The sequence below is a fragment of the Rhinichthys klamathensis genome, unplaced genomic scaffold (genome assembly GCF_029890125.1).
Source record: "Rhinichthys klamathensis goyatoka isolate OS25496 unplaced genomic scaffold, OSU_Roscu_1.1 h1tg000244l_1, whole genome shotgun sequence".
Lineage (NCBI taxonomy): Eukaryota > Metazoa > Chordata > Actinopteri > Cypriniformes > Leuciscidae > Rhinichthys > Rhinichthys klamathensis.
Genome location: NW_026606766.1, coordinates 1,077,142 through 1,102,500, shown reverse-complemented (window position 1 = coordinate 1,102,500; position 25,359 = coordinate 1,077,142). Strand labels below are relative to the sequence as shown.

Sequence of the window (25,359 nt, the reverse complement as noted above, 5' to 3'; positions counted from 1 at the left end):
AGGACAGTGACGTGATGTCATCACGTTGAGTTCAAAACAGAAGGATATTACAGAGATGTGTTACTTTCCAACAAACGGAAACCCTGAAAAAAAACAAGTCAAGTCATTTTTGATAAAATAACCTTAGAAAGAAAGAGTTTCAGCACACTGCTGCATTAGCGAGCCTGAGATAGCAGAGGTGTTGCATTAGAGGTCGCAGGAGCTGCAGCGAGTGTTAGTTCACAGCACAAAGAGCCTTACAAACATCACAGCGCTTCTGTCAGCCGCCGGTTATCACTGCGTGCGTGTGTGTGTGTGAAGGAATATTCTGGGTCAAAGCCAGCTCAAGCTCTACTGAGAGATCTAATGGCTGTCTTTGAAAAGGTGCAATAGGTGTATATTTTAAATGTTTATACCTGTATTACAGTTAACATATGTGTTTAAAAACCAGGAAAGTATTTGCAGGTCACAGATATAGTTGATAGACCTTAAAGGGGTGGTTGATTATGATTTCACTTTTTTTAATTTAGTTAGTGTGTAATGTTGCTGTTTGAGCATTAACAACATCTGCAAAGTTACAACGATCAAAGTTCAAAGCAAGGGCCAAGGGGAGATATTTTCTTTTAAAGAAATCGCTTTTTAAGGACTACAACGAACGGCTGATATGGACTAAAATTACTAAAATTAAAATACTAAAATTTACATAAACCCCTCCCCCGGTAACACGATTTATAGATTATCATAACAGAATATGCTAATCAATGTCTTGAAGATACTACATAAATTCATCAACTAACCATTCAGAAATGTCCTGTTGCATTCTGTTGTCACTTCTTGAGTCTCTCCATTATTGTCTGACTCCGGTTTGAACATAAAACATTGACATTTTCAGTGCATGTCTGTGTGAGGTACAAGGACACAAGCTGTTGAAGCTCCGCCTCCTGTGCCGTGAGCAGCAGCTCATTTGCATTTAAAGGGACAGACACAAAAACGGTGTGTTTTTGCTCACTCTCAAAAAGTGACAATTTTAACATGCTTTATTAAATTATCTGTGGGGTATTTCGAGCTAAGACTTCACATACACACTCTGGGGACATCAGAGACTTATTTTACATCTTGTGAAAAGGGCATTATGACTTATTTTACATCTTGTGAAAAGGGCATTATATAAGTCGTATCTTATTGGAAACATAACTTTAATGATTTAATCATGATTTAGTCATTATCAGTACATTTATCGTTATTTCAACATTAGTTGTAGTATCATTTCTGTAATCTTTTTTTAGATTTTAATATGGGAAACATTGTAATAATGGTATTTACATGGTAGGAGAAATCATAAAACATTCAACGCAATGGAGAAGCTTCATAATGTTGGGAGATTAAATCCTTTATTAGGTTTTGGACTAGGTTGCTTGAGAAAATAAGCATTTTTCTCAAAAATATATACTTATATGTATATATATATATAGTTTTACATAAATGTTCGAAAAATTGGAGTCAGTGAGATTTTTTTAAAGAAATGAATACTTTTATTCAGTAAGGAAAGGATGCATTAAATTGATAAAATTACAGTAAAGAAATGTAATGTTACAAACTATTTCAATTTTAAATAAATGTGCATTCTTTGCACAACTTTCTATTAATCAAAGAATCCTAGAAAAAAAAGTATCAGTTTCCACAAAAATATGAAGCAGCACAACTGTTTTCAACGTTGATAACAATCAGAAATGTTTCTTGATAAAAACATTTAATTGTAAAATATATTAAATTGGTGAATAGTTATTTTAAATAAATAATACAATACAATATATTTTGTTCAAATAAATACATAAGACTCTTCTTTAAAAATCGTACTGACCCCAAACTACTGTGAAAGCGTATGTATATAAAAATTAGGGCTGGGTAAAAAAAAAAGATTTCTCGATTTTAATCGATTCTTAATTTAGTCTGTTTTCAGTTGATAAATGAAAGAAACATTTACAGCGCCTCCCATCCGGTAAATCGCAATAATCTTTGAGCTTTGTTACTTTTGATATGAAACAAAGTAGCAGATTTTCAATTCTGTCCATTTTTTATGGAATTCAAATAATAATAAATACAATTTTGGCGCTCTTTCAAAGTTACATCTGCAAAGTTTCAACGCTCAAAGTTTTGCAGCTAATTTGCATTTAAAGGGTTTTTGCTCACACTCAACAAGTGACAACTTTAACATGCTATATACAAATATCTGTGGGGTGTTTTGAGGTAAAACTTCACATACACACTCTGGGGACATCAGAGATTTATTTTACATCTTGTGAAAAGGGCATTTACCACCCCTTTAACTACTTTATCAGAAAGTATGATGAAAGAAGATACATCATGTTATTTCATGTAATCGCTCAATCAGCGTTTAAACCGCCGAAAGATGTCAATAAAACAGCTTTTTAATGCCACATTTACCTCACAGAAGCCATTGAATGACCATAAATTAACATTTTGCTAAATATATGCACTATTATCTATTTTTTGTTTGAATAAATCCTGCAATCGTTTATATTTCAAAAAATGAATTGGAGTAGAAACATAATTATACAGTATTATAAGTTTATTAAACTTCCTGGTGTGTAATTTAAGTGTTTGCAAACAAATCAGTTAATTAATCTTCAATGTTATAGTAATGTACCAGCTGACTCCCTGTATATTATAGACTTTTTTTTATTGAAAAAATTTGCCATGTACATGATTTGATATCGAATCGTGAAAATTGTCTCAATACCCAGCCCTAATAAAAATATATATAATATTTATATGCGCACACAAGCATAAAAAAAAAAAAAATGTATGCACAAAGACTATGACAGCTAACCCCGGTCTTCATCATAATGCAATTATACAGAATCTCCCAACATTAATGTAAGGTATGATATAGGATGAACCTCTACCTGAAACTACTACACGTCCCACGGAGAGTAAACTATCCAAAGGAGCCTCTGAAACACAAGAGTGTGAGTTCAGCATACAGAAGGCATGTCATCACCTCAGATGCTGTTAGTGTCTCTGTAAACAGTTTAAACAGCAGCTCCCGCACTAGTGTGATGACAGCAGATCTGGGCCATTAGCATCTCACACACGGGTTAGCAGTTCAAACAACCACACTGCAACTAAACCAAACAAACAGGCCTGCAAAGAGTGCAATACAGTACAGGCTCATAGAAACAATGCATTCATTTGTAAAGCAATCAGGTCCATGAATGAACTGGACAAACTAGGTTAATACACAGCCAGCATTTGTAGTTCCTCGAAAAAAATATGAAAATGCACACATTTAAAAAGTCCCAAATTTACTAACCAGCAAATAAACCAATTTAGCTGTAAGTAACATGGTTTATATAATGTGTGATACATGCCTTTAACAAGCTTCTGCTAAATACTTCAAATTGTATCATGTGCATCATATGCATTTCTATACATAAAAATGAAATGAGATGGATATGACAGCTTGTAAACTTCATGAACCTTAAGAATGTCAAAGGACACAGAAGCAGCTCAAATATAAAGAAGCTTTGATTTGACTATTATTCTAAAATATGGGAAATAGTAATAATCATAAATGTGTTCTGCAGAGTAGGAGATTTGCAGGCTGCAAGAGAAGTGTTGATAAACCGTTGTATCTGTTGGACTCCATCAAATCTAATAAAACAGTTTGAAAGTTGTGCCAAACATCCAGAATACAACAGCAAAGAACAAATTCAATTCTGACACACAGTCGAGTGTTTCTGCCAGGTGGAAGACATTTCTCAGAAAAACACACCATATTCGGAAGAGGAACATGCAAAACACTGCAGCAGCAAAACCTGTGTGAGAGTGTGAGCAGAGAAAAGCTGATTTCCTGTTCTTGCACATGTGAGATTTTATATTAGACAAGTTACACGGTAAGCAAATATGGTAGCATTTTGTGGTTCAATTTTAGTGTGACGCAGCCAGGTTAAAGAGAAAATATCCTGAAGCTTGTGTCTGTTGCTTGAGCCAAAAAGCCAAATGCAACAGAATTACTAACAAATGCTGATCAGTCTTAGTTAAAGAGATTATTCCCAGTTCCACTGTATGTTTAAAACACAAAAGTTTGCATTACTTGCCATTACTTTGTTACCCAAACTCCACAAATGGTTATACAAAACATACAATTAAAGTGCATTTATGCGACAACACCTCCATTAACTGGTTTTATGTGTCAAAATATGATGTAATAATGGCACATTTTTACTTATGCCTTTTAGTCGAACCAAATGCTGGTCACACTTTCCGACTCGATAGTGTCAGATAGGTTGATAAGAGCCGATGTATACGTGTTTCTGGTTTTTATTATCACAAACATGAGCGATATCTGCCATTTCATCTTGGCCGATTCTCTTACATATGTATTTATTTATAATATGTGACAATATACAATAATATTCAAAAGTTTGGGGTGAGTAAGATGTTTAATGAACACTATTATTCTGCAAAAAATTCATTAAATTGCTCAAAAGTGAAACCTTTTATGATTTCCAATACACGAGAGTAGATGTTAAAACTAAGAAGCACCAACTAAGACGTAGCTCTACACAGTAACCCATTTCTGAAGGATCATGTGACACTGAAGACTGGAGTAATGATGCTGAAAATTCAGCTTTGATCACAGGAATAAATAGAAATGTTTTATTTTAAATACATTTGACAATATTGCTTATTTCACAGACAGGTGAGCATAAAATCATTCTTACAATACAAACCCCAAATTTTTGAATGGTAGTTTACTTTGTTGTTAACTATTAATATAATTACAGGACTCAAATTCCTTCAGTTATATAATGAATCTCATTTGAGATTTGAGGTGGCGATGATATCAGATACCACAGTTTTTACACTGTGACATTTGATCGAGGTAGTGCTGCATCACACCTGTGAAAGTACAGTCGGGGCGAAACCAAAAACGGTTAACAGATGCACATCTACAAGGTTCCTTTGGGGAATACAAAATATGTGAAGAGACAAAAATAGATCTTTCTAAACAAACACATGTGCTGGGTAATATTAAGCAGCATGTCATAGCAATAATCAGTTTGTGTATAATTTTGCTTTCAAAGCTGACCATTTTCTGGCTTCTTTTGACTGATTCCAGGAGGTGAATGTGGTCAGTGATGATGGGGTCTTTAGCTCCCTCCTCTGGCCATCATAGCAAACCTTTTTACTTTTCAGGGTCTTTTCAGTTAAAGATCATAACTTCACCAGTAATTTGATGCCAGACAGGAAGAAGAGTTGCTGAACAGACAGACTTAATTTTAGGCACGATATATGGGGGAAATCCAGTCATGATAGAAAACCACCCAATCTAGAGAAGGGAAAAGTTTGTGGCAATTCACAGTTTAGAGAAATAAAAAAGCTGTCGGCATTATAGAAACAACCTCGCACAAAAGCATTTTGAGAGATCCCCGTGCACTTTCAAACATTTACTTTAAACGACACCACACTCATAAGGGGATTCAGTCATGTGACTAACTAACTAGAGCTGCTTCGAGATCCACTCATGAAAGTAAGGATCCATGCTGTAACCACACACACACCCTGACAATCATTTTAATTCATCTAAAGCCGTGCATCTGCTTCTGACGGGCTGAAGTCCAATTTAAAGGGATAGTTCACTTTGAAATTAATTGTTGGTATGTTTTAGCTTACCTCAAGGGCATCCAAGATGTAGGTGTCTTTGTTTCCGCAGTAGTTTCAATTTTGATATTTTTAGGTCAAACCGTTCTTGTCTGTCAGTCATATAATGCAGGTCTATGGTCACCACCTCAAAGAGCATGACCAGAGAAGTCCAAATTAAACATGATTTAATGACTCGTAAATGTAAGTACACATTGATGGCCTAAGACACGAAACGAGCGGTTTGTGTGAGAAAACCAACAGTATTTATATCGTTTTTACCTCTTGTAAACACAGCCACGTCCAAGTGATCTGAGGGCGCCGGCGCTTCGGTCTGCGCAAGCGCTGGAAGTGATCTCTCGCGCGTGTACGTCACTCATTGTTTACACAGATTTCGGAAGTGTTACCTTTCACTGTGAAGATCTAAACATATTTAGATATACAGGAAATCGCAATGGAAGACGATTTCGATATATCAACAGACAACGTTGATTTTTTTTTGTTTTTTTGGAAGAGATCACTTCCGGCTCTTGCACAGACCGAAGCGCTGGCGCCCTCAGATCACTTGGACGTGGCTGTGTTTACAAGATGTAAAAACGATATAAATACTGTTGGTTTTCTCACACAAACCGCTCGTTTCATGTCTTAGGCCATCAATGTGTACTTACATTTACGAGTCATTAAATCATGTTTAATTTGGACTTCTCTGTGCATGCTCTTTGAGGTGGTGACCATAGACCTGCATTATATGACTGACAGACAAGAACGGTTTGACCTAAAAATATCAAAATTGAAACTACTGCGGAAACAAAGACACCTACATCTTGGATGCCCTTGAGGTAAGCTAAAACATACCAAAAATTAATTTCAAAGTGAACTATCCCTTTAACATGTCTAACCTGCTAATCAAGGTGTTGAGGATTACTAGAAACATCCAGGCGTGTGTGTCACATTTGACAACATTTACACTCACGAGATTTCTGCACTGAGGTCCGTAGGTGCAGTCTGCCAGAGGAATAGTAGAGGAATATCAGCACCATGATAGGACAGATCAAAAACATGAAGCTCCGCGTGGACTTCATCCTGATCATCTCACACGAGGCTTCATCTGGTCCGAGGCACCTGAAAACACAAGCACGCAACACATTGGTGAAACTTGAGGAACTCAGACACTGAACGGTTTCAGAGTTCATCACAGGCCAGACTCGATAGACGTATTTGTTTAATGTGTGTCCGTCCAGACCTTCATAACATGCAGTGACAGGCCTGACAGTGAACTAAAGCTCACTTTCACAAACACTTCCCAGGGCTGTTTTTCTCAAAGGTAATACAGTTCTACGATCAACTTAGCTCACAATGCTTTGGAGAAGCGCAGCCCAAGATAGTTTTCCCCAAACCACCCTAGTTAGTTGCTAAAGTCAACTAATGTTCTGACCCTTTTAAATTATGTATTTTTAATAATTCTGGAAGCTGCTTAACACGTTTTACCTGATCTATCCATGTTGTCTGTACCAGTCACATTAAATCATATTTTTGACTTGAATAAAACCAGTTATTACAAATGTTGCGACATGAAGCCCATTTTTAGGTAACCAAACAAAACATTGTACAGCATCTGAAAGTGATCCCACATTATTATTATTATCAACTAAAACTATGACCTTTTGGTGAAAACTGCAGATGTTGTGGTAAATTCAGTATGAATATTTCAGCATTTTCATTAAAGTCCCTTTCCCTGTGGTGAAAATCCAGCTTTTAATGTTGTTTGTGTGTCTCTGTGGTGTTTTTAAAATGCTTTAAGACAAACCATGTGTAAATTCATAAGTCAACAACACCATTGCTGAGTATTTTCTCCTTAAATCTGCAGTGAACCAAAGACAGTCTCAAAAACACGGTTTGAAATCGCTGTCACAAACTTGTAACCAAGATATTCATAGAACCAACCGCGTATACTAAATGAGGCAAGGGTGTAGAGTTACATTCAAGCTATTTTAAGGCATGAAGATTTAAGGAAAAAATGTTTAAATGTGTCATCATCAAAGATCACCAAAATGATCCTTTAAGGGATACAATTAGACTACAGGGGGACTTTCAGATTCAGATTATTTTATTTCATGCCATGTCAGCATTCAAAGCTATTTTCATGGCAAAAATTCACTTACAAAAAAACAAATATCATATAAATACAATAAAAACAAAACAAATATAAACAACAAGTCATATTAAACAATATATTTTTTTTAATTAACATATCAACATTAACATAATCTCATTAAATATGTCCTCCAATGAAGTAACTTCATAAAAGAGCATTCTGCTTACGTTAAGTCCAGGACAATCTAACAAAATATGTTTGACAGATAAGGGAATTTTACCAAACATACATAAAGTTGGGTCTTCTTTACCTTTAAGCAAAAAAGCATGGGTCAAACTTGTGTGACCCATACGGCATCTGGTGTAGACCACTTGATCAAGTCTAGTTTTAAAATTGATAGAAAGTCTGTTTGTTATTTCCGGATGAGTTTCATACAACTTATTATTCTTGCACATATTCCACTCTTCTTGCCACTTATTTACAATATATCGATTATAATAATAATCGGTCTGATATCTGAGGGAGGAATTTGACAATCATTAACTTCCTGATTAAGAGCTTCCTTAGCAGCGGCATCAGCTCGTTCATTTGCTGAAAGTCCAACATGTCCTGGAACCCAGCAAAAAATAATACTGAGGAACTGGGGCCGTATTCACAAAGAATTTTAAGGCTAAAAGTAGCTCCTAACTGGCGAATTTAGGACCAACTCCTAAAAATAATGGGCGTGTCACTCCTAACTTATAGGACTCCTCAAGAGTAATTCACGAAGCATTTTAGCCCTAAAAGTAGCACCTAAGTCTGGGACAGCTTAAGTCAAGAGGACTCCTAACTCACTAAGACCTATTCACAAAGGATTGTAGCGCACACCACCGCCTCTCGCAGTCGTCCGGGGTCCGCGACACAAGCGGGAACGCTGCATTGATCTGCGAACAAATCCTCTCCCATGTCTCACGCTTAGTTTTGCTTGATATCCCAGTGCCGAATTTCCCTTTTATTATGTTTTTTTTTTCAGCACCAACTGGGCCAGCAGCAGTAACTGATCCTGCGTCCAGTCTTTTCCATTTTGGCGAGTTCATAATCCACCGTCATTCAACTATTACATTACTTCAATAGGAGCAACATTTCCTTGCTTTAAGTAGTCTATTTAGGCTAATAGGATGTCAATTAACCAAGCAAGTGTTAATGCAAGTGTCGTTTTTCATTATTAGGCAAGTGGAGGTTTTCATTAGGGTATTAGGCTACCTTGATTTAATTTAATTCACGACTTTTCTCTCTCTCTCTCTGCCTTTTTAGAATTACACTTCACTGGAGCCTCCACAAACATGTCATTATATATGCATTTCGATGACATTACTACTATTATTATTTTGTGTAGGACACAGACATATTTAGATGTCGTAATTCCATGATTTGTTGCGTCTGTGTTATGCTCCGCATGATGGCCCTGTCATCTAACAACCAATCACCGTGATCACTGCGAGGAAGCTCTGCATGAGAACTGACGTCATCCATAGCAACGATGACTCACTCTTAGTTTAGGAGTTGTCATTTGTCCTTACTAAGAGTAGGTCTGAAAGGCGTTGTGAATAACTTTTAAGAGAAAACTCCTAGCTAAAATATTTTAGTGCGATTTAGGAGTACTCCTAGTGGTAAGATAAAATTCTTTGTGAATATGGCCCCTGTTCTTTAGTGATTTCAAATGAGGAATGAAAGTCATTTTGTTGTCAAATAGAAGACCTAAGTACTTGATTTCCTTAACAACATTAATCGGTTCTCCATTAATGAAGAGTTTTGGATCATGATGAAGGGATCGCTGGATACAGAAGTGGGTACAGACTGTTTTTAGATTTCTAGAATTTGAATCCATTTTCAACTGACCACAGATATATTTTTTGAATACATAACTGCAGTTGCCTTTCAATTGTACTCATGTTCTTCCCTCTATAACCAATGCAGAGATCATCCACATATAGGCTGCAGAATATATTAGATCCGATGATATTCTCAATGCTGTTTATTTTAATGCTGAAAAGAGTGACAGAGAGAATGCTTCCCTGAGGTTCTCCAATTTCTTGTTTGTGAATATCCGACAAGGTGTTTCCTACTTTAAAATATCTGCTAGCCAAAAAATTTGAAATGAAGATGGGTAATCGTCCTCTAAATCCCATGTGGTAAAGATCTTCCAAGATTCCATATCTCCATGTTGTATGATCATGTGCTTTTTCCAAGTCAAAAAAGACAGCAACAACATGTTCTTTTCTAATGAAACCATCTCTAATATAAGTTTCCAGTCGAATTAATTGATCCAAAGTGCACTTTCCACGTCTAAAGCCACATTGATAATCACTTATTTGTTTCTTCGATTCCAGTGTCCAAACAAGTCGATTATTTACCATTCTCTCCATTGTTTTACAGAGGCAACTGGTAAGAGCGATTGGTCAATAGTTATTTGGATCTGTATGGTCTTTTACAGGGGGACTTTAAAAAAAAAAAAAACATTAAAATACACTGAAGCCTATATATCAACAGCTAAAGCTTTATAGGGTTGTGGTACAAACTTAAACAGTTCTTACCTAATATTTAGTATATTTTTTTTAAAGGATATTCATTAAAGGGGACATAATGTGCCCCTTTTCACAAGATGTAACAAGTCTCTGGTGTCCTCAGAATGTGTCTGAAGTTTCAGCTGAAAAAAATACCCCATAGATCATTTATTATAGCTTGTCAAATTTGTCCCTATTTGGGTGCGAGCAAAAACACACAGTTTTTGTGTGTGTCCCTTTAAATGCAAATGAGCTCCTTTCCAGAAGAGGGCGGAGCCTTTACAGCTCGTGCTTCAGATACTCCAGCAAGCGCAACAACAAAACTGGAGAATAGCGGTGTTCAGCCTTGCGTTTCGATCAGGAGTCGGACACTGATGGAGAGACTCAGGAAGAATTACAACTTTTATAACGCAACTGGACGTTTCTGAATAGTTAGTGGATAAATTAAAGCAGTTGTTGTGGAGTTACTCATCGACAGGCATGTACCGTCATGTTAATCTAAAAATCTTTCAGAAGCAATTTTAGTGCAAAGCCAGCGTTGAACTGACCAGCGTTTGTGAAGCAGTCCGGCGTAATTGATGATTTGCGCAAAAATATAACACTTAAACGACTTTCTTCGGCACATTTCCTTCATAAATTAATTTCAACCACGGTATCCTTAGTGGCTCAGATGCCGGGAGTCTATGGAGTCTCTTATGTTCGTTGGTACATCTAATAGCAAAACATTTGTAAATGTATATCTCCATCTGCTACAGCGAGGAGACAGAAATGGACAGAAATTTTATTATAATTACATAAATGATATTGTATACAGAACCAGTCAAAAGTTTGAAAACATTACTATTTTTAATGTTTTTGAAAGAAGTCTCTTCTGCTCATCAAGCCTGTATTTATTTGATCAAAAATACAGAAAAAAACAGTAATATTGTGAAATATTATTATAATTTGAAATAATAGTTTTCTATTTGAATATATTGTAAAATGTAATTTATTCCTGTGATCAAAGCTGAATTTTCAATATACACTACCGTTCAAAAGTTTGGGGTCAGTAATTTTTTTCTTTCTAATTTTTAATCTGCAAATAAGGAACTCCCGCACACTATCAGTACTTGCAAGTAATTTAAAATGTTTTATTAGCAACGTTTCGGTCAATGTTTAGCAAGGATGTGTTAAATAGATAAAAAGTGATAGTAAAGATTTATATTGTTAGGAAGGATTTATATTTCGAATAAATGTTGTTCTTTTTAACTTTGTATTCATCAATGAATCCTGAAAACACAGGTTCCCAAAAACAATATTGATGCTGAAAATTCAGCTTTGATCACAGATATAAATTATATTTTAAAGTATATTAAAATAGAAAACTATTATTTAAAAAAAAAAAAAAAAATAGTAATGCCTCCAAACTTATGACCGGTAACTTAGTGTATATTATATATTAAATCACAATAATATAAAATATTACATTATATTAATTATAAAATACTAAATGATATTATATAATACCTGTTGTTTTCTAATTATAATAAAATTGTCAAACATGTATTTATTGTGATGCATTTCCAAACACATGGTAACATTAATATAGCATGGTAACACGCTACATTACCATTACTTTTAGGGTGGTTTTGTTAGTATAACGTTACTCATTTCACTGCGTCAAAGACCTCAAAATCCAGAACACACACACACACACACTACTTTAACAACTAGTCATCGTTAAAACACATTTTTAAACAACAAACCGTGTAACCAATGGAAACAGCACGGCGACCGCTCGCTCGTGTGTCATGCAGTTATAACGGTAACAGACACATCCGGTTAGCGCATTAGCTGCTCGAACCTCAAACTACCCAAGACTTATTACCTTTAGCCCAACAACTCCCGTTCAACACATATGAATTACACAATCACACGGTTACACGCAGTCCCAATACGATACACCTGACACCACGGCTGTTACAAGACACAACATGTCAATAAAACATTTAACGTGTGTGTGTTGAGAGACTGGCTAACTCCTACCTCACAGAAACGGAGCGATGACGAATACATGTCCACAAACACACCGCTGTCTCAGGCGACGCTCGCTACGGTTCTTCTGGGGGAACGGAAAAAACATTTCTTTTATCTCTCGGCTGCGTTTATCAGCTCGCTTCCCAGAGTGCAGTGAGTGAAGTGAAGGGAAACTAACGGACAGGTTGAGAAGGTTCAGGAGGAGGAGGGTCTCTTCTGTGGGTTCTGAACAGCTATTGGCTTGAGCACACCCGAACACACATCAAACATGATTCACTATTAGCCTACCGCATATTTTTACCACATATTACCGTCGGGTGATGTCAGAAGAACCCGACTAATGTTGCTTTCTGACGTCAACCCGATTTTCATTTTCAACCACAAAGCAACGTCTGTCCAACATTGGAGATTAACTGTTAATCTCTGGCGTTGGATTCTGACATCAAAATGATTTTCATTTTCAACGTTGGGTTTGGTCTTCTAAATGCGACTTTTGTCATTGTTTTGGAGCACACTAGCATAGATAACAGTAAGGCTAACATAGCCTATACTAAAAGCCCAAAAACTTTAGGCACTATTTGGAACCATTGTGGATGTTATTAAATGCACTTATTCAATCTCACATTCAATCCCACTACTGGAACCGTGTTCTAGAAATAAATGTGATATTGATATGAGGGTAGGCAGCAGGGCAGGATTAAAAATTAATTTTAATTTGGCATTAACAATTTTACTGACTTAAAAAGGAACTTTGTTGTACTATGTTGGAGTAAAGTTCATAAATTATTTTTTCTTTCCCATCAGATTTTGTAAAACGTGTCGAGAGCTACTTTAAAGCTACTTTTCAAAGCTACCCTACGACCTATGCCACTGTAGATATTTAGTGGCGGCGGGCGTATTTTTTGTCAAAAAGACAGGCACTTAGTGCAAATATACGCTCCATTATCGGAAATGTTAAAAAAAATTCTTCTACTCGCTTGGGCCCCATAATGCGGCCCTTGGTGCCCTCCTATTGGCTGGTGCCCCAGGGCACTCGCCCAATCCCATCTATGGATAATCCGGCCCTGGTAGGCAGGCATAGATTCAGAGGCATAAGGTACTGTAAGTATTACATAGAACAATGTGTTCTAATCTGTGTTTCATTGCAGTCTCCCTGGTAGCTCACCTGCAATCAACCGGTTAATTCAGTTGGTGTGGTGTCACCTGAAGGGAGCCATGGACTCTAAATCTAGGACACATGCGCTCTCTCTCTCGTCTTGCAGCCAACACTGCAGTGTTCATGCCACTACAGTCCCTATTTTCTTTTTATATTAAATAAACTTTCTTTTGATTGGCAGATTTCTGTTTTTGTGTCCTTTATGTTGCATCCCTAGAGCCAGGGTTGTAACGCAATGCAACAATAATAAAACAATGCATTTACTTTTTACTTTTGATACTTAAGTACTTTTAAAAACGAGTAGCATACTTCTGTACTTTTACTTAAGTAAAATTCGGTCTTTACAACTTTTACTTGCAATGGAGTAATATTTGACTTGTAGTATCTGTACTATATAACCTCATATATTTCATAGTTTTGACATAAAAAGTCAAAATTTTAAGTCATAAATATGACACAGCCTACCAAGTAATGACATAAAAAGTCAAAATTGTGAGAATAATTGTGACTTTCTATATCATAATTATAGTTTCCATTTTTGTTTAAAGTATTACTTGTATGCCATAATTTTTTAATTTTTTATCCCCTAAGGGACTTTTTTAAAATCATACTTATGACTTGATTTTTTATTATCACAAAATGACTTACCAAAGTACAGTGGTGCCATATTACTATAATATCTACCAACCATTGTATTCCTTAAAGTACCGCCATGGCATATATAATAATCATTGACTACCATGAGATTAATCTAATCCCATTATATGGCACAGTAGTTTTTATAACACTAATGACTCAGTTTTATTGGGCTATTACACAGAAGTCAAGTGTTTATCATTCATGTTTATCTGTCTGTGTTCACATGATGGCGACGCCAACCACGCATCTCGACTGTTCTGATTTCCATGTCTAAAAATAAAACAATAAATTTACTCGCATATCTTTAGCTCCACATAACTTAGTGTGTCTTTGCACACAAATTAAATGCAGACATTTTCTAGTCTTTCTTTTCAAGGGGGAAAAGTCCTTTATGATGAGATCCAGAGAAGTCGCTCTCAGTGGAAATGCACATGAGATCATTGAGTCTTTCTTCATAATTGTTGAGCAACACTGTTCTTAACCAAGGACAGCTTTGAAAAGAGCACGACACGGAAATGCACACTATTTCAGAGATTTCCTGAGGACATTAGTTGAGCTTGTAGACTGTACTGTGTGAACACCTCAGGAAACACATTTACACAATAGTCTCTGAGCAATGACCTCATTCAGGCATGCAAGAAATACACGTAGCAGATTAGATCTCTATGGCCTGCTTTATTAAGGAGAGATCCTCCTTACCCTTCTGTTTTCAGCAAACTTTTGCTCTTCTACATCAAAGCGAAACATGCTGTCTAAATAAATAAATGCTTTTGTCTATAATGAACATGGCTTAAACAAGGGCGTCACTTCACTAACATCAGTATTGGCAGGCTTCCCTTCAAAACCAGTCCTGTTTCTTAGCTCTTGTGGTTTCACATTCATGATAAATACTCAAAACTGATGTCACATCTGAGCACTGATGCCATGCAGCATCATAATGCATTTAATTGACTATTATTAGTTTTTCATATGGGAATTAATATAAGTATAACAGAACTAATACAACGAGTAGACTGTCAATAACAGTTCAAAACAAATACATATATATATATATATATACACTCACCGGCCACTTTATTAGGTACCCCATGCTAGTAACGGGTTGGACCCCCTTTTGCCTTCAGAACTGCCTCAATTCTTCGTGGCATAGATTCAACAAGGTGCTGGAAGCATTCCTCAGGGAGTTTGGTCCATATTGACATGATGGCATCACACAGTTGCCGCAGATTTGTCGGCTGCACATCCATGATGCGAATCTCCCGTTCCACCACATCCCAAAGATGCTCTATTGGGTTGAGATCTGGTGACTGTGGAGGCCATTTTAGTACAGTGAACTCATTGTCATGTTCAAGAAACCAATTTGAAATGATTAGAGCTTTGTGACATGGTGGAAGTAGCCATCAGAGGATGGGTACATGGTGGCCATAAAGGGATGGACATGGTCAGAAACAATGCTCAGGTAGGCCGTGGCATTTAAACGATGCCCAATTGGCACTAAGGGGCCTAAAGTGTGCCAGGAAAACATCCCCCACACCATTACACCACCACCACCAGCCTGCACAGTGGTAACAAGGCATGATGGTTCCATGTTCTCATTCTGTTTACGCCAAATTCTGACTCTACCATCTGAACGTCTCAACAGAAATCGAGACTCATCAGACCAGGCAACATTTTTCCAGTCTTCAACTGTTCAATTTTGGTGAGCTCTTGCAAATTCTAGCCTCTTTTTCCTATTTGTAGTGGAGATGAGTGGTACCCGGTGGAGTCTTCTGCTGTTGTAGCCCATCCGCCTCAAGGTTGTGCGTGTTGTGGCTTCACAAATGCTTTGCTGCATACCTCGGTTGTAACGAGTGGTTATTTCAGTCACTGTTGCCCTTCTATCAGATCGAACCAGTCTGGCCATTCTCCTCTGACCTCTGGCATCAACAAGGCATTTCCGCCCACAGAACTGCCGCTCACTGGATGTTTTTTCTTTTTCGGACCATTCTCTGTAAACCCTAGAGATGGTTGTGCGTGAAAATCCCAGTAGATTAGCAGTTTCTGAAATACTCAGACCAGCCCTTCTGGCACCAACAATCATGCCACGTTCAAAGTCACTCAAATCACCTTTCTTCCCCATACTGATGCTCGGTTTGAACTGCAGGAGATTGTCTTGACCATGTCTACATGCCTAAATGCACTGAGTTGCCACCATGTGATTGGCTGCTTAGAAATTAAGTGTTAACGAGCAGTTGGACAGGTGTACCTAATAAAGTGGCCGGTGAGTGTATATATATGTGTGTGAGTGTGTGTGTTTATTTAATTAACACACTTAACAGGATTTTTTTCAAAGCTGATACATTATCCCTTTAATCAAATGTTTTATTATTGTTATTTTTATTACTATTATTATCAGACACCACACTGTCATCTCTTATTGATTGAAATGTTGTCACTGCATTTTTATGATAGATAGATAGATAGATATTAATTTAATTTAATTTAATGGGATTATTACTTATAATACTTTATACTTATAAATACATGAAGTGTTTATTTAGATTTGTATGCAAAATATTTTCACCTGTTTTGAATATCAGTTTTAATAAAAAAACTGGCTAAAACTCCAACAAACTTTTCAAACAAATCAAATTATGCTTATCAGAGTCTGACATAAACATATATATTTTGTACTTCTTCGGGCCATATTATTGATTATTGACTGGTGAAAAAGGTGATGGATGGGGAATTTTTCTTCAAATAATTTATTGGAATCAGCAGTTCAAAATGTCCCCAGAAAATTAAAATTGAACTACATTGCAGCAACATTATAAAGAAACGACACCAACGTCTATGGTAACATAAAATAACCGTAAACTATGATTTAAAAGGTTAAATAAAAAAAGTTGACTTTTTTTTTTTTTATTCATGCTATTTCATTGTTAGAATGGAGAAATTAAAGGATTTGCAGGTATGGTTTAAGCAACATACAGTCTGCCTGTAACTGAAAATACTGTGTTAAAAAGTTGGTTTTGCAATGCAAATAAAACAAAAAAAGACACTTCAGCATAACATCTTTTACTGATGCACATTAATGATTTTTTTTTATACAAAATACATATATGGAAGTCCTAGAGCCTCTGCATTCAGAAGTGCAGTAAGAACGAGGCTCGTGTTCGAAAGCAAAACAAGAGGCAGAAGAAACGTGCCGAAAGCTGGAGATTTTTTAAATTAACTACATACAACTCTATCTCACAGTATATGACCATTAAACATGTATCATAAAACAGCAATAAAATAGGCTTCTTGATAGAAAAAAATATTTTTTGATAATTTCTTAATAGTGAAGATTAGCCCTATCTATGGAACAACTGAAGAACTGCAACAAGCTTACTTTCTCCGAATGCTGTCGGCAGACCGTACGGGTCAAACATGGGCCTCCTCAGCTTTTCTGAAGAGCATTTCTGTCTCTAGAGCTTGGCTACGGCAAGGACAAAGATGACAATTCATAAAAGTACAGCTGAGAAGTGCAAAAATAGCTTATTAAATCCATGGGGCTTTTGATCAAAGGTTGACAGCAGTAAGCTACAATAAATGAAAGTGTATTGAACCAGAATGCAAGGCAGGGCTCTGAACAGCTGCGAAAGAGAGATCCTTGGCATTTCGCTACGAGCTTCGCATCTACAGTTCCTCCTTCCTACAAAAGACACACTCATCGGCACTGAACTGGAACTCGCACGTATATTGCAAAAGTTACTTTCGTAAAGCACCAGGTAATAAATAGGCTTGTACAAAATGACTGTCAAAGACACGCTGAATTCATTATGTTCCAAATAATGTACAATATTCAGGATCTCAACTGCACAATTTATGACAGTGTAGATCTTTAAAAAAAAGGAGATCCGCGTCCGTAAAATGCGATGGCACCTCCGGCCGCTAAAATACGGGTAGAAACAGCACCCTGAATTAAGTCAAATAAATTAATGCGATTTGATCAAATTCGATATTTTTATGAAATGGAGATTACAAATGTTCTGTATTAAACGAATGTGATTGAGAGCGACTTCATGAACAGAATGATGATGTGTTTGTGGCACGGTTTCACAGAGCTGAGGTTAAAAGGGCATCGATGCTGCATTCTCTGAGAAAGACACTGTGAAACGCCCTGCCTCGACTCAGATGAGATCAGGGTAGATGAAAGCCATCCAGGTGTGGGACGCCTGCAGACTGAACGCCACTGGCATTGGCAGGGTGTGTGCTCGAGTCCGCTGGTGGTTTCAGGCTGTGTCATCGCTGGCTACTCCATGATGGCTCGGTAGATGACGGGTTCGATATAGTCCCCTCTGTACCTGGAGTTGATCACTCGCTGTCTCTTGCTCTCCTGAACCTTCTTCTCTCCAAACATCTCGTCAAAGCGCATGTCCGATGCCTTGGACTGAATCACACACACATGAAAATCAAGCACTTTTTCAGGGGTTTTTTCCATAGTGATTTTAAAAACGTCTTTATTAAAGAGTTAAAAGCCATGAACCAATCAGTTACAACATTACAAACTTTGAAAATCGAATAAAAAAAATACTGCGGCTGTGTCCGAAATCGCCCCCCTATACCCTTTAATAGGGCACTATTTGAGGGAACGGCCATTTGTAGTGGTGTCCGAAACCCTAGTGGATCTTATCGAGAGCACTCATTCAATCCCACAATGCACCAAAATAACGAGTTTATAACCAGTGTTGGGCAAATTACTTTTAAAAAGTAATTAGTTACAGTTACTAGTTACTTCTTCCAAAAAGTAACTAAATTAGTTACTCAGTTACAAATTTTAAAAGTAACTAGTTACTTAAGAAAGTAACTTTTGCGTTACTTTCAAGTAAAATTAAATTTTAAATGCTCAAATGTGACCCCACCTCTACCCCTCTTTAACGGAACTTAAAATACATGTGCATGTTCAATTATTTATGATAAATCTGAATAGTATAATGAAATGGACACTTAATACAATACATTATTAACAGAAACATTGTTACACACATCTAAAAAAAAATTATGTTGCTGTGGGACAAAGTGAGACTAGCCTCCAATCAAATGCCATGTATGTAGATATTATGTTTATATAGTGGATCAATGCAAATAACACAATAGATGTTTTGGAACTTTTGATATTTATTGCCCCTCAACAGGCCACAACTGGGCAAAATTTAATTAAGCTTGTTAAGCAATATACCAAAAAGACTGACTGGCTTGTGTTGTTCCTTGTGTGTCCTGTCCTGTCCGACTATGCGTTATGATGATGGGTCGTTCGCAATTCATGAGCGTTAGCCGTTAGTGATGATGGATCGATGGGTCGTTCGCGATTCGCGAATGAGCCGACTCTATGAGCCATATCTCGCATATCTGAAGAGCCGACTCTATTTTTACAAATTTAGCCTATAGAAATTAAATAATTATGTAATAAAAATTGAAATATTATAGTCAAAGTCATTTAAAGAGCCGTTTGTGAGCCAAAAGAGCCGGCTCTTTTCAGTGAGCTGAGTCAAAAGAGCCGAATGCCCATCACAACTATGCGTGCTTTCGAACACCCGCCCAACTCTACCTCTGATTGGCTTACAATGACATTTTACTCTACCTCAGTCAATCGTCAGCATTTATGCGCTTGACTCGTGCTCTGCCCACTAACCAAGGAAGAACAGTAAAAAAAGTATTTGCCTCTCGCTCAGAGATCTAGTTGGTCTGATGAAAAAAAAAAACAGCTTCATCAGTTATAGTAACGCGCCGCATTTTTTGGCAGTAACGGTAACGGCGTTATTAAGATGAGAAGAGTAATCAATTAGATTACTCGTTACTGGAAAAAGTAATGCCGTTAGTAACGGCGTTATTTATAACGCCGTTATTCCCATCACTGTTTATAACCAATGTACGCTCAATGGCTAGAGAATACCCATAATGCAATGTGTGTATATATAAAGGAGAGAGGCTCGGGAGCGCGCGTGCACGTCACATCCGATGGCTTCCGCAGAAAATCCGACCCGGACACTTCACATAGAAATAGGTATACTGGCCTTCAGAGGTAATAGCAAAACCAGACAAGTGGATCATTGTAATGTGTGATTAAAACCCCTTCACACACAGGCAATAAGAAAAGGCTTCATTTTAGAAGAAAAGTTACATATAGCACCTTTAACAATTGATAGTTTTTACTTCTGGAACCTGACTGTTGAACAATATATGCTGAAGATTTTGAATTATTGCTGATTTTGAATTATACAAGCTCAATTATACTATTAAGTACTATTCTCACGTCACAATTTTTTTGTATTTTTGTATTTTTACTTGCAATAATCCTTAACATATAGGGCTCACCAGACGAGATTTGACCCTCTTGGGCAGCTCTTCATCTAGGGTGTAGACGTCATCTCTCTTAGTAGTGAGCTGCGATCCGTCCTCAAACTCCACCTGAAGAGAAGCAGTGATTTACTAAGCGCAGACACAGGAACCTTTGCTTCAACTCTTCTCTGACATTTACCTGGTACATCTGAATGACATGAGCTGCCACGAATTTAGCTCCATACACAAGACCATCCGTCCATCGGACCTGAACCACTTCACCCTGTGGAGGCGGACCCAGCTGAGCGCAGTCTCGGTTCTACACAAAAACATTAAAATACAAGAATATGTAATATTGTAGTCATAATTAGACAACGCATACACAACGGTTTAAAGGTTTGGAGTCAGTACTTTAAAAAAAATTTAAATAATATTTTTTATTCAGAAAGGACGCATTAAATGGACCAAAAGTTACAGTAAAACATTCATAATGTTACATAATGTTCAAATAAAAAGCTGTTCTTTTGAACTTTCTATTAATCAAAGACTTTAAAATAGTTTTTACACAATACTAAAAAGCTGTTTTCAACAATAAGCAGCAAATCATGATATTAGAGTGATTATTAAGGATCATGTGACACTGAAGACTGGAGTAATGATGCTGGAAATTCAGCTTTGATCACAGAAATAAATTACACTTTAAAATATATAATGATAGAAAATGGTTATTTAAAACTTTAAAAATATTTGACAATCTGACAGTTTTCACTGTATGTTTGATCAAATAAATGCAGCCTTGGTGAGCAGAAGAGACACTCTTACTGACACCAAACTTGATCGCTAGTGTATGTAACTTCAGACTTTTCAATAACTTTCGAGATTACTTTATTAATTCCATAACTTCTAAGTCGTTAATGTGACTTTTTCAGGCCTGCAAAACTAAAATATTCCCTGATACTTCCTGGTTTTCCATGACTTCTAAAATCTAGTTAAAACATTAGTTAAATGCACGTCTTGTCTCTTACCACAATGTCCTCTGGGAAAAGGTTATCACTGAAGGAGCCATCATCAAAGTTGACCTCATAAAAGGTCTCTTTTGTCAGCTGTATGACTTCACACTGGTAGTAGCGTCCGTTTTTGTGTTTGCAGATGACCTTCTGACCCACACTGAGGTCTCGCATGGCTGCTTTATTACGCTGCAGAGGAGACACAGACATCAGAGGTCAGGCCCTATGAAATACCATGTATTTCTTCCCAAATTCCATGTCATTTTTTTTTCAAATTCAGTTTTTTTCTGTTGTAATTGTCCTAGGGTCCATCATTAAAATTTCTCTGTAATTTGTTTTAAATGACTGATCCTGACATCGACATAAAATGACGGTCACTTAGTGGATAGGAGGGTCGATGCTTTTCAGAATAAAAGAAATATACTATTAATATCAAGGGCAAATTATCCAGGCAATAGTGGGTGGAGTTTGGGTGCACATAATGAAAACGATCCCTGTCATAAAAACATTACTTTTTAATTAAGGTTTAGAGAAAGAAATGCACACGCCTAAACACAATGCACAGACAGTCAGCTGTCAGCGCGTGCACTAAACTAAATTATCTTTATCGTCATATTGCAGTTAAAGTGTCAAAAAACACAAGGTTCAATGTGTATCAGTATATTCTAGATCCGTGCATTCCTGTAGTTCTTAAAGTGACAGCAGTCTATATAAGCAGCAGTCTCGTTTCATAATACAGTGAAGAATATGCAGCTTTATTATTTCAGTTTTACTACTCAAATCAGTCAGAGTAGCCTGACACAACGGTAACTAACGTTAGTAGCCTACAGTGGTACCATGCCAGTGACGTCATCGAACACGGCTGCGCTCTAATAACAACAAATGTTCATTTCAGTATTGAGAAAAACTTCATATATGTTTTGTTTTTAACATTATTTTTGAATTAATTTGTTTACAATTTTAATAACCAACATGTTATCGAATTATATTTAGTTTGTTTCAGTTCACCTTTAAAGTATTCTATAAAGTATTTAAACTAGTGCTGTCAAACGCTTCAAATATTTAATCGTGATTAATCGCATTAATGTCATAGTTAACTCGCGATTAATCGCACATTTTTATCTATTCTAAATGTCTCTTGATTTCTTTTTGTCCCATTATTTTTTCTCATTTTAATGCTCTTATCAACATGGAAAAGTGGATCGGCTTGCTTTGTGCAAAAGTTTTTTATTGAAAACAACATGGACATATACTGTGTTCAATTTCACACTAAAACATTTTCACTTGGAGCAAATAATCTCTCACACAATGTAACACTGTCCATCAATAAACGGGTGAAAGAAATACTGACGAGGTCCTGATATTGACGAGGGGGCGGAGAATTCACATCAGCTGTGTGTGTGTGTGTGTGTGTGTGTGTGTGTGCTTGGCAATCATCAAGTGGTATTTCAGACTGGGCGTGCTGCGATGATGATAGCTCAGTTCACAACGACAAAACACACAGATCACTTTGGTCTTGTCAATGGAACCATTTGGCAACTTTTTAAAAGTAAACTTTCCATTCAGAATCTTATTGGCATCCATTTCGGCGTCTCGCGCTCGTCATCCACTCAAAACGTAACGTTAACCTACTATTTGGCCGGCTCGCAAGCCCAAACAAGTGTGTGCGGCGTGCCTGTTGTTATGTTTCCGGTCTAGCTAGATCCGTTTGCGCTTTGGTCGACGAAGCAATGTAGCGTCCTCGCGCGGCGCAAGCCATTGAAATGAATGGGTTTTATAGAGCAGCGCCGCGTCCTGTTGCAAAAGCATGTGACAAAAAGTTTGCTAGGCCAAAAAGGCAGTTGATCGCGCGATAAAAAAAATGAACGCCATTAAAATGGGTTTGCGTTAACGCCGTTAATAACACGTTTAACTGACAGCCCTAATTTAAACACTTATGTCCTGCTTAAAAATGTCTAAAAAAGGAAACAGGAAGTGACTATTGGTCCACTTGAAGCAGCCACATCTCTTTATAGAGCAGTCTTGTGGAATTGCAGAACTTTAGAGTTTCAGAGCTCAATACCTCTGATTGTACCGGGCCTTTGTGGCGGCAACAGGTGACGTAGACGACGAAGGGCCAGTTGTCCGGGTGCATGATGACGCCTGCGGCCTGTGCGCAGGTCGGGTGGTAGGAGGTGGGGCAGCGACCGTGAGAACACTGCACACAACAGCCCGACGTTTTCTTCATCCGCCGTTTGCAGTAGTAGCACTTCTAAAAGCAGACACAAAAGAAGAGCTCACAGGAAGTCAGTTCAGAGGAAGTGAGTCGGGACGAAAACACCCCAAGTGCAGATATAAATAACACCGTGTCAAAGACATTTCAGTAAAAGCCAACATCTTGAAGTTACAAACGGTGTCAAAATGTGTCGTTTTCTAGCGTGAAGGATGTGGGACGTGATTTAAGACAGCTCAAGTTGTTGACTGATGGAGGTTTGGTGTAAAACCACATCACTGAGAAGTGAAATGTTGCTGTTACCGCACAGAATCTCACCAGTTTGAATCTCTGTAAGGGAATGCCGCTGAGGTCCACGGGTGATCGTTCAGCGATGTTCACAAAGCGAGCCTCTAGCACTGCCACCGCACACAGGACATGAACCCATCTGTGCATGAGACACACGTCAGGAACCAGCGCTGATCATTTATACAACATTAACAGATGCTGAAGAGAACAGCAGGATGAATCTCAAAAAACCCTCTTAAGAACATGTCCAAGTCACATTTCACCTCAGAATCAAAACATAAAAATAAGCAATTATATTTTGCATTTAGGAAAATAATTTCTTTTTTGGACCACTTACAGTGGAACATTATTATAGTTTGTCTGGAAGTTTTACTTGAGTTTTTTGTAATTACCATTATTTTCAGTGATGGTTCTATAATTTTTAATCTCACTGATTACTGTAAAAATTTTTATATATATATATATATATATATATATATAGGCAAGCCAACATTTATTCAGACACCTTCAACATTTCTCACATTATCACAGTTTATTCGCTATAGTTTAGAAAATGGAAATAAAATATGACAAACTCAGAGTTATCAAATCAATTTATACAACTTCTGTTAGACTGTCTCAAAGATGAGATAGGTTGAATATCTGTCAGCTGTTAAATTTAACTACACAATTAGATAATACCAATTTAGGTCAAGCAATTACCAAACAATGCTTAATGTTGTTCAGTCTGTGGTGTAAAAAGGTCACATTAGCAATTAAAGAAAAAACACTTAAGCAAAAGTCAGGTCAAAGTGTCTGAATAATTTTTGGTCCCACATTTTTTATAAATTTTACTGATAGTCTTCTGTATGATATAGCAGAGTATTTGTAGTACAGTAATAAACATCATGTATTATAATGATTAAGTAAGGGTTAATGCCCGATGAGGTGTCCATTGTCTAGGTATTAATGGACGACGGCGAGGCGTGAACCGTCCGACGCGCAGCGGACACCTTATTATACCATGGTCACTTGCCAAATAACACATTTTTAAAACATTAGTTTAGATTTTAATTAGCTTTACAATCGAAATCTAAAGTTTTTACAAACAATAACTTGGTTTCCCTGGTTACGCCTGCCGGTTTATTTAGCAACCGGAGATATTTATAGTCCGCTCAGCTCAGAGAACCCTTCAGTTTAGCTCACTTACGAGCCAGAAAGTAAACATATTTTATTTCATGTAAGTTAGGCTTGTGTAGCCATGGGTGTTTCACTTTCGTTTTTTATAACCTATAATTAAAACACACAGGTAGGCGTAGTATACCGGCTAACTAGATGTTTGTTTTGATACAATAAATTGTAAACGGATACGTTGACTGCCTGTTGCTATGGTTACTCACAGCTGATGTAGCCAGCGCATTTATTTATTAATTTCGAACGGTAAACAGTCAGTTTCACCAGAACTCCTTTACTAG

At 37.0% G+C, this 25,359-nt stretch overlaps 2 protein-coding genes across 5 annotated transcripts in view; both read right to left on the bottom strand.

The window, feature by feature from the left end:
* st3gal3a (ST3 beta-galactoside alpha-2,3-sialyltransferase 3a) overlaps positions 1 to 12,490 on the bottom strand; it is a 59,209-nt gene extending 46,719 nt beyond the window's left edge. For 2 of the 4 annotated variants that reach the window (XM_056266037.1, XM_056266039.1), the window contains exons 1-3: positions 12,310 to 12,490; positions 6,620 to 6,768; positions 2,907 to 2,954 (exon numbers count right to left, since the gene is read on the bottom strand). In XM_056266037.1, the coding sequence (XP_056122012.1) occupies positions 2,907 to 2,954; positions 6,620 to 6,737 (166 nt within the window). In that variant the 5' untranslated portion in view covers positions 6,738 to 6,768; positions 12,310 to 12,490. The remainder of the gene's footprint in view (positions 1 to 2,906; positions 2,955 to 6,619; positions 6,769 to 12,309) is intronic. The other 2 variants (XM_056266040.1, XM_056266038.1) reach the window with 2 other exon arrangements.
* A 5,811-nt stretch (positions 12,491 to 18,301) lies between these two features.
* kdm4aa (lysine (K)-specific demethylase 4A, genome duplicate a) overlaps positions 18,302 to 25,359 on the bottom strand; it is a 28,307-nt gene continuing 21,249 nt past the window's right edge. The window contains exons 17-22 of the mRNA XM_056266026.1: positions 23,936 to 24,044; positions 23,468 to 23,656; positions 21,424 to 21,594; positions 20,598 to 20,717; positions 20,435 to 20,527; positions 18,302 to 18,509 (exon numbers count right to left, since the gene is read on the bottom strand). Coding sequence (XP_056122001.1) covers positions 18,372 to 18,509; positions 20,435 to 20,527; positions 20,598 to 20,717; positions 21,424 to 21,594; positions 23,468 to 23,656; positions 23,936 to 24,044 — 820 coding nt within the window. The 3' untranslated portion in view covers positions 18,302 to 18,371. The remainder of the gene's footprint in view (positions 18,510 to 20,434; positions 20,528 to 20,597; positions 20,718 to 21,423; positions 21,595 to 23,467; positions 23,657 to 23,935; positions 24,045 to 25,359) is intronic.